The sequence below is a fragment of the Gambusia affinis genome, linkage group LG22 (genome assembly GCF_019740435.1).
Source record: "Gambusia affinis linkage group LG22, SWU_Gaff_1.0, whole genome shotgun sequence".
Classification (NCBI taxonomy): domain Eukaryota; kingdom Metazoa; phylum Chordata; class Actinopteri; order Cyprinodontiformes; family Poeciliidae; genus Gambusia; species Gambusia affinis.
The window spans coordinates 4,567,067-4,583,820 of record NC_057889.1 but is presented as its reverse complement, the minus strand read 5'-3'; the positions used below and the strand labels follow the sequence as shown (position 1 = coordinate 4,583,820).

The following is a 16,754-nucleotide window of genomic DNA, read 5'->3' as shown; positions in this document are numbered from 1 at the left end:
ATTAAGTCTTTCAGTAAATCAAATCTTCAAAGTAGCAGCAGACTTCAGATTAAACCATGATTCATGTTCATTTTGAAAAACTTTAGAGTTTCACTGCTTTTGTCAAGATCAGGTAAGTTTTTCTTACATTGATGAAAACTCAACATAATGCCAAGGTCATGGGTTCAATCCCCACTCTGGCCATCTGAAATATAAAGTCTTCAGGAAATCAATTTTTTTTAAAGCAGGAGGCTGTATATTAAACCATTATTGATTTTGAAAAACAATAGAAAATGGGTTCTTTACTCAAATCTTCATTGTAGTAAGACCATGTAAGTTCTCTTAAATCCATGGATAGCATAGTTTTGATGCATAGTTTTTATTTTAATTTCCAGAGCATACGACTGTCACACCACAGCTGTCTCATTAATGTTAGCAGATGTTGGCAGGTTTGATGTGGTCTTGAGATTTTGTTTCAAACTGAGTATATACACCTCTGGAAAAAATTTCAAATTTCTCTAATTTTACTTTTTATAAGTAAATGTTTGAGTAAAATAAACATTGTTTGTTTATTCTATGAATTACTGACAACATGTCTCTTAATTTTGTTCGTGAATGTTTGTAAATAAGCAGTTAGATTTAGAAAATGCACCATCTTCTCATGAGTTTTAGCCCTGCTGGAGGCTAAGCACCCCTAAAGGTCAGATCCTAGAATCGCCCCTGTGCCACAGGTACAAAACACTGGAATGAAATGGATTAATTACCTCCTTCTTGTGTTTATATGTTCTCCAGAGCCTTGCTAATCATCTAAAAGTTGCAGGGCAGTGGCCCTCCAGGACTGGAGTTTGACACCTGTGATAAAACAAACTTTATTTATTTAGGTTTTATCGAGTAAAACAATAAAGTTAGCGGAACTTTATTTTGAAAACCGGAAGCACTCTGTGGGGTTTGTGTTTAGCTTTCAAGCTTGTACTTGTCATTCAGATATCCCAGGAATTTTAACACGACTAGGAACCAGCCAGCGGGGCACAACAAGGACGTCTTAAGTTAGAACAACATCCCTCACACAGAGGAACCACCGGAACCACTGCTGGTTGCTGAAATAGGAACAGGTGGTGAGAAAAGCGGCAGCTACAGACAGCGGTAAGTTGCTTGACGGGAGCTAACTATTAAAAGTCCCGAGCTAGCAGGCTAACTTGTTGAATAGAGGCTAATGGACGCCTTTTCCACTCACAGGCCGTGCTGTTAGATTTCACATCGAGTTTAACTCATAACTTTAGTCACCGACAGGTGGTTAGTATGTTATTTGAACTATTTAGATATTTGTGACAACCATTATTGGCATAAATGTTTTCCGACGCCTGAGAGTTGACGTTGAAGTCGCGCAAAATTAGCGGTCGATGCTAACAAAGCTAATCAATTAGAAGGGGTCTTGGATCTTTAAAGTAAATTATCTGAACGGAGTTTTGTTAAATTAAAGAAAATTAATATATCTTAAACTGTGCTTTATAGATCACAACAGGTTTCTTTTGTTTTTATAGCGTAATATTTGTGTTCTGGTAAATGTTTATCTGTGTTGATTGCTCCTCTGTCTCATTTTGCCCAACCTGTTTGGTAGCATTACATGCATGCTTGCTGATCTTACATGCATTTGATATTGGATGTTTTCAGCAGCAGCATGCAGATGTGAAGTCAGACATCGGATACCCTGATCTTCATCTCTGCGGTGGACAGGTGGACGTCTTCTTCATCCATTTTCATCGTTCATATAAATGCTTGTACATGAGGAGAGGGGAGAAACCCGAAGGACACAGACAGATGAGACCCAAAACGTTCCCTGCCAGTAACAGTGGTAACAGCCAGCAGATGCTGCAGGAAATACGGAACAGCCTGCGCAACCTGACCAAACCCTCAGACCCTCCAAAAGTAGACTCTGTTGGACAAGCAAAGATGCTCCCTGAAGATCCGAGGCAGCAGGGGCGCACCAGCACCCCAAAACACCACAAAGTGCTACAGGAGATCCGCAAGTCTTTGGTGCCTTTTGAAGTGAATGTTTCACAGAGTAATGATTCTACCGCTTCTGGCCCTGATCTTAGCAAGCAGATGTTGCTGGAACCATCAGTTGCTGGGTTTGAGGAGGTAAGATATCCCTCACAAATGCATAATCTTATAAAGATTTGTGAGCTTTTCATTCTGTTCATACCTCTGTAATTGACGAGAAAGAGTTGGAACACCTTGTGTAGAAGGAATTATTTTGAAAATGTCAGGTATGCAATGTGAAGTGACAAGTTTGTACAGTTACCAGTACAAAAGAAATTTTACATCTGGGAATCACCTTTTGGTTTGCACGATATCCAAGTATGTAGAGACTCCAAGTGCATCGTAGTTGTAGTAAAGCAAGTAAAGTTTGTTTGAAGCTTATAATAATGGTTAAACAACTTGGGTCAATATCACGCTTTTGAATGTAAAAGTAAAAACAGACTCTGAGCATGATTGCTTGTTTGAATTGATTTTCTAAACTAAGTTATATTTATTTCTATCTTCCTAGGGCAACAGCAGCCGTCGCGTTCCTTCAGACTACATGGTGAAGGACTCGATGAGGGAGCAGATGGCTGCTGCTAACACCAACTCTACAGGCCTGAAAGCTCCAGGTATTAGATCAGATCCACTGGGAACAGTGCAGGTTTTCATTTCTTTTTTTACCCATACTGCCTTTTGATCCAGTGTCCATATTTGTTTGCAGGATTTAGGACAGCTGCTTAAAAAGGACAATACAACGGGTCAAAGAGTATGACTAATGCCAAGCTCTTTAGTTCTATGCTTTCACTGACGAGTGAAAAGAAAAAAACTGATGCATTTATTTTGGTATCAGTTGGTGTTTTCCATGTTTGAAAAGTTACACATTTCAAAAAATCTGACTTTTAAATTGTATAAACGGGACTATAACATACAAACATAAAACCTGGATGAAAGCGCAACAAATTGCATCGACATTTTAGGGAGCAATGATTACAACTTTTGTGAAGAAGTCTGTTTGGATGTGAAGCCTGAACTGGTGCTGAAACGATTAATCGGATTAATCATGATGAATTTATGATTAATCATTAACTGTAGTAAACAGATTAAAAAAAGGCCAATTGCTGAAAAAATAGTCAGAGCAGTAATTAAGCCCAAACTCTATAATAAGTATATACATTTTGCATTTAAGATAAAAAAAACTTTCTGTAAATATATTTTACCAAGAACTCCTCAATTAGCATTATTAGCTTCACTTGGATCAAATTCAGTTAAAAAATTCTTCTATTAAGCAAAGTTTGCAATCCAATGACTAATTGATTAATCAAAGGTTAGTAATCAGATCATCCCTGCACTGTATTAATGTTAAATCAAACAGGAAGGACTGGGCTTTTCACATGTTGATGGTAAAAGTATTTTTTTAGCTGCAGATGCATCCTCTGCTACAAATCTTTCACTAAAGAAATGATGATAATTAATTTTAGACTTCAAAGTGTTGTATTTGTAATGTTAAACTGAAAAAGGCTTAAGTAGATTACTAAAAAATCTGTAGAATGTGCCAAATATCTTATTTGATTAATTGATTAGTTATCAAAACAATCAATTAATTGGCAGAATAACAGATTAATTGTCAGAATGATTGATAGTTTCAGCCCTACAGATGATGTTACCCAGGAAGAGTGGATTAAAATCCAACCAGGTTTATGCCACCAGTGTGCTGAAGGCTACAGAAAGTGTATAACTGTTATCACAGTAATGGTTTTGTGTTTGTGTGCAGGTCCGTCTCACATGCCGCAGGCTGTGCTGCGGAGACCAAGTTGGAAAGGATCCAAAGAGTCCCTCGCTCCTCGAATGGGTCCCCTGGTGGTGAACGGCACGGTGTACTGCTCTGACAGCCCTGGACCGCCTCCAGTTTACCCACAAGGCCACTCTGCTAGTAACCAGAGGGTGAACCCTCCGCTGCCCCCTCAGGTGCGGAGTGTCACACCGCCTCCGAACCGCAACGGCATGCCTCCCTCGTCACCCTGGGAAAGCAACCCGTCCTCCAAGCCGTACTCTGGGAATCTGGACTACCTCCCCCCCCGGATGTCTCCAGTCCCCCAGGGCGCCTGGCCGGACATGTATCCAAACCCGACGCCTCAGAATCCGCGCCCTGCTGCCCCTAAATTCACCTTTCCTCCCACCTGGAATCAAAATGTCTCCGCTCAGCCGGACTACATACAGGGAAGCAACCGGCAGCCGCCGCCGCCTTACCCCGTGAACAGCTCTAACGAGCAGCAGCCTGCTTCGTCTCCTCCGTACCTAAACGGAGGAAACATCCCTCAGTCCATGCTGGTTCCCAACCGGAACAGCCACAACCTCGACATGTACAACCTGGCTCCTCCTCAGACGTGGTCGCAACCTCCTCTGGCGTCCAATCCGCTGCCATCTGCGCCCGTCACCAACGGCAACCAGGACTTGTGGCAGCACAACATCCCGGCTCGCTCCGACTCCTTCAACAATCGACTTGCTCATTCGTCCAGCTCCCAGCCGTCTGCGACCACCGTCACCGCCATCACGCACACCCCCATCCTGCAGCCGGTGAAAAGCATGCGCGTGCCGAAACCCGAGATGCACACGGCCGTCGCTCCAGCGCATCCACAGCGGATACAGCAGGTTGCACCGTCGCCTCCCGCGCCTGCATACCCCGACCCGCCAGCTGCGGTTTCTCAAGCGCCCGTTGTCATGGAAGCCCCCATCTATCAGGGTCCGCCGCCGCCATATCCTAAACACCTCCTCCCTTCGGCTGCCCCTCCGGCGTACGGTGGAGGCAGAGAGGAAGCTGCTGACGAGAGCAGCGGCGAGAAGGCGTCGGAAAGCAGCGAAAGCTCGGCCGCAGCCGAAAAGAAGATCACTACGTCGCCCGTCCCGGTCCGCCGCAACAGAGACGAGGAGCGGAGAGGGGAGTCGGGAAGAATCAACCTGTACTCCCCTCAAGCCTTCAAGTTCTTCATGGAGCAGCATGTAGAGAACATCCTGAAGAACCACCAGATGAGGATCCGCAGGAGGAAGCAGCTGGAAAGCGAGATGCAAAGGGTAAGAAGAAGGAAAAAAACACATCGAAATTAAATAATTTTCTACTTTAAGCTTTTTCTCAAACCTTTTGGGCACTTTTCAGGGTTCGTACGGTCGGAAAATGCATTTATAAAATTATTAGAGTATGGCTGTTAGATATTTGACACCATTGTTGTTTTAGTCTGTGTTGTTATTGGAAGTGATTTTCTGGCCATTCCCCAGTTTATTCTGAGATTTATGATTTAAAATATGCTGTTGTGTCTTTGTTAAAGGTAGAAATTTTAAATCCATCAGAAAAAGGAAGGATTTCCAAGGTTATACTAACGCTGAAACGATTAATCGTGATTAATCAATTGTTGAAATTATTCTCTATGCTCTTTTCAGGGTTTGTACGGATGTTTCAAAATCTAAAAGTTTAAATTTCAATCAGGTGTTTTCAAGGTTTGGATATTATATTGGATATTTAAACTGGATAGTTTTGTTGTTAAAGTACAATCTAATACTTGATTAAAAGCCTAAACTGCAGTTTAAACCAGATATTTTAACTAAGGCTGAAAAGAATAATCATGAAGAATTGATTATTGAAATAATCACCAACTAATTTAGTAACCAATTAATTAACTAGACTACACAGGCTCAAATAAGGGCTATTTGTGGAAATAACATGTTAGTAACAGTAATTAAACTAAAACTTAATGTTCAAACATTTTGCATTTAAGATAAAAACACCTTTGTCTATAAATATGTTTTAGTCAAAACGCCTCAAATGAAATGGTTTTAGCTTCACCTGGTTCAAATTTATATTGGTTTTTTGGCAATAAAATGTTTTTCTCATTTAAAATAGGAATTTTGTTCTGTTTTTTTGCATTTTTATGCATTTCTAATATTGTGTGAAGAAGGTTAAAGTGGTAAAATGAAAAATCTGTATTGTGTGTCATTCTTTTTTTATCCACATTTACATGTTTTGGTTGTCTGAAGTTAAGTCAGACTAAACTTTTCTGGTTTTAAGTTCAGTATAATTACCAAACTTATTTCTTTTTGCTAAAAGCCAGAAAAAATAAATTAATAGATTTGTTTAGTTTGGGGTTTTTTTAGTACCTTGTCTCTAACAATGTTTTTTTTTTTATTGTTTAGATGGAATTAATAATTATAATACTTAATGACTCAGTGACTCTTTGATCTGTGAAATTGCAATAAAAGGTTGGCTTCTATTTTATATGTTAGAGTTATGAAAATTTGGGATTTTTAAAAATTAAATTAGTGTTTAGTGTGAGAGAGGCATTTCAAAACATAAAATCTGCTATATTTTTAGTCCACTTTGTCCCTGCTATGCAGAATACTGTCAAGACATTAGTAAGTAGCATCTCCTAGATAATTTGTGCTGTTTTTAACTCCATGTGGTTCTGGAAAAGTTTGAAAACTTACCTTGAAGAATGCTTGAATTTTCCTGAGAAGTTGTACGAACCCTGTCTTTTCTTAGCTGTTCTTTCTCTTTTCTCTCTCTCCCTCCTTGCTGTCATTAACAGCTGATCTAAAAGGTAAACGTATCTTTGCTCTCCTGTACGTACACACATCACTTATGCAGCAAGGTTTGTAATATCTGTGTTTCTACCTGAAGCATGGTGTCTCCTGTGCATGCATGATATCCCACGTCATACATATCATCAACTGTGATGCTGGAATATTTACATTCTGGGTCACAATGAGTAAAATTCAGGAAAATACAGTTGATTTAAATCATTTCAGCTGTATTTGTAATGTAATTATTGGTTATTTGCCCCAGTAAAATGCACCAGTCTGTTTATAATGATAAACAATGTTCTTTTAGGTTTGACCTTTTTACCAAACCTTTTTATTACTGATCTTTTAAGGGCTGTAATCATCCAAAATGAGGAAAAAATGTGCTGCAGCAAGTTCAACAAAATGTTTTTAATAAACTCAGAAAAAGTGGATTCTGTTGGTAGATAATGCATTTATAAAACCACTGAAAAAAATTTGATTTTTGAATGTTTGATCTGGAAATCAGGGAAACATTAATTAATTGATTGGTGCATCTCTAGTTTTATGGTTTTAAACAAAATGTCCAATTTATTCACATCAGATCTGATTTCTGATTTTAGTCAGTTCTGTTTTTTTTCCTCCTTTCTGTGAGTTGGACGACGGAGTATTAGTGCCAGGTTACAATAACTTTTAATTTACGAGAATATAGTCAAAACTGTAGCAGCGTAAACATGCAATTTTACCACAAGAACATCTTAACATTACAAGAAATGTTGGTTTAATCAGACAAAACTAGTGGTTATAAAGATTTAATGCGAGTTTCTCAGTTTCTGTTTCTTTTCTTTTCCTGAAAATAATTTGTTCCTGATATGTTAAAAGATGAATTATTTTCTTATTTGTAAAACCAACAAAAAAAAGTATAACTTCACGAGATGCTCAACATTATTATTTTATTTTTTGTTTCGGATTTGTTGTAAAGAACTTCATTCTCCTAATATTTTGACCATATTCTATTTTTATTTTCACATTATTTTGACTTTATTCTTGTTTTACTGAAACTGTATTATTGTAATATTGTGTGAGTTATTCTCACAATTAAAAAATTGTAGCCTGGCCCTAATATTTGTAAAAGTTGTAAAGTTGACCTGAATTTAATGTAAAACAAGATGGCCGCCCTCAGCATGCTGACAAAAAATCCAGATTTTTAAAAAACTTGACAAATTACCCAGCCCTGGCTAATTCATATATTAACATATTTTATTTTTTGATGCCGTTTTGCATCTAACAAAATAACACATTCGATGCGTTTTTTCAGTTCCTCTGATTCAGATTTTAACGAGTTTGTTTCTTAGGTGGGTTTGAGCTCAGACGCCCAGAAGCAGATGCGAATGATGCTCTCTCAGAAGGAGTCCAACTACATCCGCCTGAAGCGAGCCAAAATGGACAAGTCCATGTTCAAACGGATCAAGACGCTCGGCATCGGCGCCTTCGGAGAAGTTTCCCTGGCGAGGAAGGAGGACACGGGGGCGCTGTACGCCATGAAGACTCTCCGCAAGAAGGACGTGCTGCTGAGGAACCAGGTGGCGCACGTAAAGGCCGAGCGGGACATCCTGGCCGAAGCCGACAACGAGTGGGTGGTGCGTCTCTACTACTCCTTCCAAGACAAGGACAACTTGTACTTCGTCATGGAGTACATTCCCGGCGGGGACATGATGAGCCTCCTCATCCGGCTCGGCATCTTCAAGGAGGAGCTGGCTCAGTTTTACATCGCCGAGCTCACCTGCGCTTTGGAGAGCGTCCATAAGATGGGCTTCATCCACAGAGACATCAAGCCTGACAACATTCTGATAGACAGAGACGGACACATAAAGCTGACGGACTTTGGGCTCTGCACCGGCTTCCGCTGGACACACGACTCCAAGTATTACCAGAGCGGTGGGTAACATTCCTCTTCACCTGATTTTAAATCCATAAAAACCAATATGTTAATCAATATTTATAAAATTAATAGGTGATGGTTGAGAGATATTTGGCGTTACAGTTTCTATTACCCTTTAAAAAAGCCTGAACAGTTATTAGAAGTGCAATAACCCAACTTTTCATGTCAGTTTCCCTGTTTTTCTTCTCAGAACTATGACATAAATTATGCTGCAGTGCCCTTATTGAAAGCAGAAATTTAAAGGATTTATAAGATTATACCAAGGCTGAAACAATTAATTGGACTCAAATAGCCTTTTCTGGGATGATATAGGTGCTTTAAATCACTAAATTGAAATGCGCGTTCTTTCAGGGTTTAGAAAGTGCTTGATATTCAAACTGCACGGTTTTTGTAATTAAAGACAACTTAATCCATGATTAAAAGTCCAAATTACAGTAAAAACCAAATATTTTAATTAGAACGGAAAAGATTAATTGTGAGTAATCGATTACTGAAATAACTGGCAACTAATTTAGTGTTTTACGGTTTGTACGGGTTTTTGAAATCCTTAAAAATGCTTGAATTTCAATTTGGTGTTTTCAAGGCTCAGAAAGTTCTAGATATTCAAACTGAAACGTTTTGTAATAAAGTGCAACGCTTGATTGAAAAACTTATTTAAAGTTGAAACCAAATATTTTAATTAGGGCTGAAACGATTAATCGTAATTAATAGATTAAGTGAAAAATTTCAAGTAATTTAGTAAATAATTAATTGTTAACTGGAGTGTACAGATTCAGAAAAAGGCCATTTACTGAAAAAATATTCGGACCAGTAATTAAGCCTAAAATGTACAAAATATATATAAAAAGAAAAAAGAAAACTTTTATCCGTAAATATGTTTTATCCAAAACTATTCCAGTGGTAAAGTTTTAACTTCACTTGGTTCAAATTCATTAAAGGAAAGCTGCTCCTTCACTTTAGCAATAGGATGTTTATTTTATTATTTTAAAAAGAAATTGGTTTATTTATTTGCATCACTTAATGGATTTTATAATATTGTATATAAAAGACAAAGTAGTTAAATGCAAAAATAGTAAAGTGTGGCAATTTCTTTAGCTGATTAATTGATTAATAGTTAGTTGCTTGTGTAGATTGTACCAATTTATGCATCAAAACATTAACCATTAATTTTAGTCAGAGTTGTATTAAACTCACAACAAACGTATCAAAGTGCATATTTTTGGTTGATGTATTTATGAGTTTTTTTTTACTTATGAGTTTTAATTAAAATGTAGGGAAAGGTCACTAAATTGTAGGTCCAGTTTAATTCATGTTTACACCTATAAATAATGCAAAACCTTTAAAAAAATTACATTTTAATAAATGTATACTTAAGGAACAAATTAACTCCATTTTATTTCTGCTTTTAGGTATTAAAATACAAAGAAAATATAAAACCTTTGTAGAAAACGAGATGTTTCTTTTTGTGGGATGTTGAGATTTGAGTTGAATGAAAAAGAAATTATAAAACTGCATCCAAGTTTTCAACTTGGTGACAAAAAATGGATCTAAAATACTATAATTTTCATTTATAGTGTTGTAATAAATGGCAGAAATTCTCTTAATCAGTAAAATGACAGCAGGATGTGTGACCTCTCTGTAGGGGATCATGTGAGGCAGGACAGCATGGACTTCAGTAAGGAATGGGAAGACCCGGCCAACTGTCGCTGCTCCAACCGACTGAAGCCCCTGGAGAGGAGAAAGGCCCGGCAGCACCAACGCTGCTTGGCCCACTCGCTGGTGGGAACGCCGAACTACATTGCTCCAGAAGTTCTTCTTCGAACAGGTACTGACTGGAATATTCCACAGCAATTAACTTACAATTAATTGTGGATTAATTGTTTATTATATTCAAATTGGCTCCAGTCGATAAACTTAAAACGGCCTCTTAGACCTTCTTTTAGTGTTGTAGTTTGGCTTCCATCCAGCAGAGGGCGCTGCTGGTAATGCTTAAAACGGAACCATTGATTCAGAAACTATAATGGCAGCGGGACGGGAAAAGAGAAACGGTCGAATCGGAATCCGTTGTGTGACACAAAACGTACTTTATGCGGTTCTGATTTGAAATAAAATCCCTCGGCGATCTCCTTAAGCTCCAGCTTCAATCAGACGAGCTGCATGAAGGAGCAGCTTTAACGTCTGCTTAATCATTCTGCCACAACTGGCCTTTGACAACATCGATTGTCTCGATATGGCCCAAACTGAAAATAAGTGAGACATCCCTGCATTAGTCAGTAATCTGCATGTGACGGATATCTGCTGCAGGATACACCCAGCTCTGTGACTGGTGGAGTGTTGGCGTCATCCTGTATGAAATGGTTGTGGGACAACCTCCGTTCCTGGCGAACACGCCACTGGAGACGCAAATGAAGGTATGGCAGTGCTGCTGCGCAGCGTCCTCCAGCCGCAGGGTTTGTTGTCTCTAATGTCTGTGTTGTTGACGCCAGGTGATAACCTGGAAGAGCACGCTGCACATCCCCCCTCAGTGCAAGCTCAGCCCGGAGGCGTCAGACCTCATTGTCAAGCTGTGCCGCTGCCCAGAGGATCGCCTGGGCAAGAACGGCGCCGATGAAATCAAAGCTCACCCTTTCTTCAAGAGCATCAACTTCTCCAGCGACCTCAGGCAGCAGGCAGCGCCTTACATCCCCACCATCGCTCACCCAACTGACACGTCCAACTTCGACCCGGTGGAGCCAGAAAAGCTGCGCAAGAGCGACGACGAGAGCAACCACAACGACACGCTGAGCGGTTGGTTCCGCAACGGGAAGCACCCCGAACACGCCTTTTACGAGTTCACCTTCCGCCGCTTCTTCGACGACAACGGCCACCCCTACAGCTGCCCCAAGCCCATCGAGTCCGAGGGCAGCGACGAGGACGAGGCGGAGCTGGACGGCGCCGAGCAGGACAAACATGGCCGAGACCTGGTGTACGTGTAGTCACTCGTCATATGCCGCGGAAATGTGGGGAAGTTTTTTTCTTTTGCATTCCCTCGCATTGAATTTGCAAATACACGTTACATTATTTATCATGTACACTGTCACATTAGCCGTGTTTTCATTACAAATGTGCTCAAAAAACACAATTTTGCAATTACAGCCTTTCCATGTAATAAGAAATGCAATTAAAATCATGTGTGGAGAGGTTTGTTCATGCAATCCTACTGAAAAACTTCAGTTTCTTCAAAATTACCGTGATTCAGCAAATTAATATTCTTATGTTGAGTGGAAATGCAGTTATTCTGCTAATGTTGAAAAAACCCCCACAATTTTGTTGTTTCCATTTAATGAGAAACACATTTGAATTATCACTGCACATGAAAACTGGTCTTTAAGACACAACTAAAACCATCAGGTGACTCTATCACCCTGTAAAAATAACTCTACCCCAGATAGTTTGCATATATTTTTTCTTTCCTTCTTACAGAAACTTTCTGTCATGTTTGTTTGAGTGCGACTGGATAAAAGTTTGACCTGTTTTAGTTTGTGGGGCATTTATCCAAACGAAGAACATATAAAACTCTAGATAACTTATAAATGAGATGTTAACATAGAATTTCTATTTAAAAAAAACTTATTGTTGGAGAAAGATGTTCAGTATTCATGATGTCACATAAACTGACTGCATATCTTATTACAAGGGAATGCAAAAGAAAATATTTTCCCCATGTCCTCCAGGGGGCGCAGTAATATACAGACTCTTAGTAGGGTGTTTGCGTGTGTGAAGGGGGGGGGGTTGCTAGATAATGCATTTAAAACCGTGAACATAGGAAGAATATTTCTGCCGGATCGTAGCAGAATATGATCGAAAAACCAGATTTAAACGTTAAAATGGAACTGACCTGGCGTCAGTTTATCCAAAACGGCTGACCTTATTCCCCAAGGAATATCACTGAGTTCAAATACAAATCAAAACTAAACTGTTATTTTTACAATTTTCTCCACAAGAATACAAATTATCAGTAAATTCTAGTTACTGTGTGCAGCTTGTTCACCTAAATCCTGATTACTAGAATCACAAAACCTTAGAAAGATTCACAAAGAAATCAACTGTTGACGGTTTTCAGTTTCGTTGACTCGAACAGGCGACAGACTCTTTCAGATTTATGACTCGGACCGAGACGTGCTTCGTAATAGTGAGAGAGAGCAAGACTTTCGGCAGATAACGGGAAGGCTAAACAGAGTATCGCTCCGTTTTATTTTTCGAAGTGTTTAACTTGTAGTTAAAGACTTTAATCACAAATATTTGTGGTATTTATGCACATAAATCCCTAAAAAACAGAGCACTATAATTGTATTTAATCTTATTTTCTTATTTTTATTGATGCTCTTATGAAACCGACAGAAAGAAATGGTAAATGTCACGATCACAACCATACCAAGTTCTTAACATTTGTTTACAATGTTTATAGTCATAATGATTTATTGAAAATATGTTTCCAGATTAATGATAGAATAATTGCCCCGACTTCTGGCACAAAACGATACGGATCTATTTTATTAAGGGAAATATACTTTTTAGTCATTTCTAATAGAAATGGTTAAACAGTTTATCATTAAAACGGTAAAATCGCCTCCGTTTCTAGTAAAGTGACAAAATATTTTCCGCCATAATCGTAAAGTCAGTATCAGAGAATGAGAAATTTTACTTTTGTTAATTATTTTGGTGCTTAAAAGTGATTTTTATTTATTTTTTATGCCAGTGAGGAGTCATTCCTAAAGATTTAAACTCAGATTTTTAGGTCCTCAGTCTTGTTGCTTCATCCAGATTTTAATTCGTCACAATTTCTGTAAAGAAAAAGGCATTTTAAGCCTGTTTTTGTGCACATAAATAATAATTACTGTTACAGAATCAGATCTGCCTGCATGCAAAACTAATGGCATTATTTAGTAATTCCATTTTTAATGTAAATATTTTAAAGTTTCGACCAGGGTGCCGCTATTTGTGACAACTTATAGCTGCCCCCAGTAAAGCCTTAATTTATTGACACTAGTGTAGATGCTGCTCAAGTCTATTTTTTTAAGTCTTAATTTATATTTTAGTTTATTGTAAATGGGATTGTAGGATTGTGGTACATATAATTCACAGGGATAATCGCTCTAATTAGTATTCATTGCTGTGCCTTTTTGAGTTATTTTTCACCACATATTAAGACTGGCATTTTAAAATGAGTAGCTGTAGCTGGTTGTAATACAGTAGGTTTGTTTTATTTTTCTAATTTATATCTAAAACGTATTTATAAATTAAGTTGTACAACATGGATGTAAATATCTTCCCTTTAAACTGCTTTTTTTCCCTCCCCTCTTTTTGGGCAGGCCCTCTTCTGTCAATATGTACTTTATTTTTGGCACTAATTTACAGAACACTTTTAATGTTTATTTTAGGTTTCTTGCTTACATCTCAACCAAAGCACTAAATAAGGGGCTATTTTTCCGTCTACTTTTTACCAACTTCAGAAAGTAACAATTACTTTTTTTTTTGTGGATTTATTACACTTAGGCACCTGATTACTGCAATCTTTGGTCTGAAGTTTTACTTTAGTTAAAAAAAACAAACAAAAAACACTAAAGTTACCTTATATTTTGTTTTTCTGCCCCACTGTATTTTTCTGTGTAGAAAAGAATATCTGAATGTAGTTCTTATTGATTTAATAATGACCACTGTCATTCTGTACTGGTTTTAATTGTGAGAGAATTTTATTTTTGTGTACATTTTTGCTCCCAGAGGTTTGGGAAGAGGGTAATAATAAAAAAGGAATAAGAATTTTCATGCTTGGCTTTCTCATTGAACTGATTGAAAGATGTTTGAAATGTTAGATATGATTTGTACCGTTTTCAAGCTGCTTTTATCTTTTAAAACTCAACCTCTAAATATAAAAAAGTAATAAAAATGACAATTATCTAAAATGCTAATAACTATGCTGTAAAACTGTTGGAATTTATATTGTTCAGAAAAGTTGGAATATGTAAATCATGGTAAGATGCACATTCAGTTTAATATATTTTCTATTTACCAATTATGAAGGAATATGGGAAATAGAAAATGTTCCCCAAATTCCTTCATATACAACCTTTATAATCAACAAGAAAGTGTCAAACTTTCTTGTGGCTCGGATGATTTAAATCAAGTTTTATTTATTTTTTCTGCTTTTAGGCATGTAAACGATTCATCGACTTGTAGTTTGGCCTCCATCCAGCAGAGGGCGCGGCAGCCATCCTGTCATTGATGCAGAAACAAAGATGGCGGACACTTACCAGAACGGCAACGAAAACGGTCGAGTCAAAGTCCTGTGCGGGATGTAAAATGCACTTTTATGTGGTTTAAAAAAAAAATATAAACCCTCGACAAGCTCCTGAAGTTAAATGTGAGAAAGTAAAAAAATATTTATTCAGTCAGGATTTAAGTCAGCATATTATGAATTATTTTCTCTTTATGTGAAAACGGTCTGCCCTCTTAATTCAAGAGAAAACTCACGTCTTTGAGAAACTGAACTCATCAATTTATCGGGAGTCAGTCGATAAGCTCAGGGGCGATTCTAGGATCTGACCTTTAGGGGTGCCTAGCCCCCAACAAGGGTGACTACAATAAAAAATAATGGAGAAAGTGGGTTGCGGTCTAAGAGAGAAATTCAAATAATTGATTTTGAATCAATTATTTACCACTGGATATGCTCAATAGATAACATGGATCCCTAATTCCAGCACATTTCAAAGTCAAATAATTTTAGTAATTTAGTTCAAATAGTAAACCTAAGCTTTATGACACAATGACATATTGGTGTTCATTTAAGATTTTTACTTTAAAGAAAGTAAAAGGTTTGTTTAACAGATATAATATTTTAGATCAATTCAAAAAGCATTTTCACATATTTGGGCTAAAGGAAAGTATGTTCATGTACCGTATACGCGGATCGACTGTTCTGCCTGTTATAGGCCAGCAGATGGCGCCACCGACTGGAAACGTCACTCCGACCTCGGATAACTCTCTGCTCTTCCTCCGGAGTCAAAAATCTTAATTTCAAATTGAAAGGAAAACTTACCTTCATCTGGAAAGAAGACTTGGTTCTAAACTTATCCCAATTAATCAATGGATGATTTAATCGCATGATAAATTAAATTAGATTTTTCTTTGATAAAACACCATTTCATGGTGGGTGACATGTTTCTGGGTGACATTTTTCAAATTAAAAACTTTTCCAGTAAGATTTTCACCTTATTAAATCAACATCTTAAACTTGTACACTGGTTCTTTTGTGTAGCTGCACAAGGCAAACTATTAAAAATGTTAAAATGTAAACATTTTTGAGTTAGTAACCTCAAAGTCATTTATTTATAAATGAAGTTTGGACTAAAACCAGGTATGAAGCTAATCATTTACCTAGAGGGTGTTTGAACATTATATAACAGTTATTTAAAATTCCTAAAGTCGACAAAAACCCCTTTTCCAAAAGCAGAAGTCATCTTAAAAATGTCTTAACTCTGCACCATAATTAAGAAGTGTATATTAGATTGTTTTTCAATCCCGCTACGTTTCTCTTGGCTGTTACTTACAAAGAAATTCAAACAATCATTAATTTAAATAATCTAATTTTTAATAGCTTACCTGGTTAAATAAAGGTTGAATGAAAAACATACACCTGAATTTCTATTCTACTGTCAGAGCTACAAAGAAATCAATAGTTAAATCTATTAACGATTTACAGCTTTCATGGCTTTTGACTGAAGATTTAATAAGTTAGAATATAGAGCCAAATTAGATGTCAGATTAAAAACAACCTTCAAGCAGGTATTAAAAATACTTTTCATAAAGCCCACATTTCTGTTTTTAAAACATTTATTGGTTTTATATTCTAAATTTAAACATGTTTTAATTAATGTTAGAAAATCTAATAAAAAGTTACTTTTCAATAATGTTTCTAATTTATTGAAAAGATCCGCATTTAATAAAAAATTTGCTACACAAATTATCTTCACAATTACTGTTTACATTATACAAGACATTTTTTTCCTGACATTTTTAAGTATAGGTGTAGAAGAAAATAAGCTCCGGCCACCAGGGGGCGCCAAGTGACAACGATTTGTATATTTCCTTCAAAGAACCGTTTTTATTGCTGATGCAGATAAAATGATTTGTACCATTAAGGATACAATCAATTGAAATTTATGAAAAAAGTCATTTTAATGTAGTGTGCAACTATGTTGAATGTTTATTAAAAGAAATAACCAGAATT

General features: G+C 37.3%; 1 protein-coding gene across 4 annotated transcripts; it reads left to right on the top strand.

Moving 5' to 3' along the window:
- The first annotated feature begins 936 nt into the window (after positions 1 to 936).
- On the top strand, positions 937 to 15,001 carry lats1 (large tumor suppressor kinase 1). 4 transcript variants are annotated; one of them, XM_044106245.1, is made up of 9 exons: positions 937 to 1,122; positions 1,654 to 2,118; positions 2,528 to 2,630; positions 3,773 to 5,070; positions 7,902 to 8,484; positions 10,131 to 10,313; positions 10,793 to 10,899; positions 10,975 to 11,453; positions 14,678 to 15,001. In XM_044106245.1, exons 2-9 carry the CDS (start codon positions 1,762 to 1,764, stop codon positions 14,748 to 14,750), a joined length of 3,183 nt encoding a protein of 1,060 aa, XP_043962180.1. In that variant the 5' UTR covers positions 937 to 1,122; positions 1,654 to 1,761; the 3' UTR covers positions 14,751 to 15,001. The 4 variants fall into 4 exon arrangements, with proteins under 4 accessions (XP_043962180.1, XP_043962179.1, XP_043962182.1 ...); XM_044106244.1 differs by having other exon boundaries at positions 1,651 to 2,118; positions 14,678 to 15,000; XM_044106247.1 differs by lacking the exon at positions 14,678 to 15,001 and having other exon boundaries at positions 10,975 to 14,287.
- Positions 15,002 to 16,754: the final 1,753 nt, after the last annotated feature.

Coding starts and splice junctions, on each gene's coding strand:
- lats1 (XM_044106245.1), top strand. CDS start 1,762: ATGAGGAGAGGGGAGAAACCCGAAGGACACAGACAGATGAGACCCAAA. Junction 8,485..10,130: donor CTCCAAGTATTACCAGAGCG/GTGGGTAACATT, acceptor ACCTCTCTGTAG/GGGATCATGTGAGGCAGGAC. Junction 11,454..14,677: donor AAACATGGCCGAGACCTGGT/GTACGTGTAGTC, acceptor TTCTGCTTTTAG/GCATGTAAACGATTCATCGA.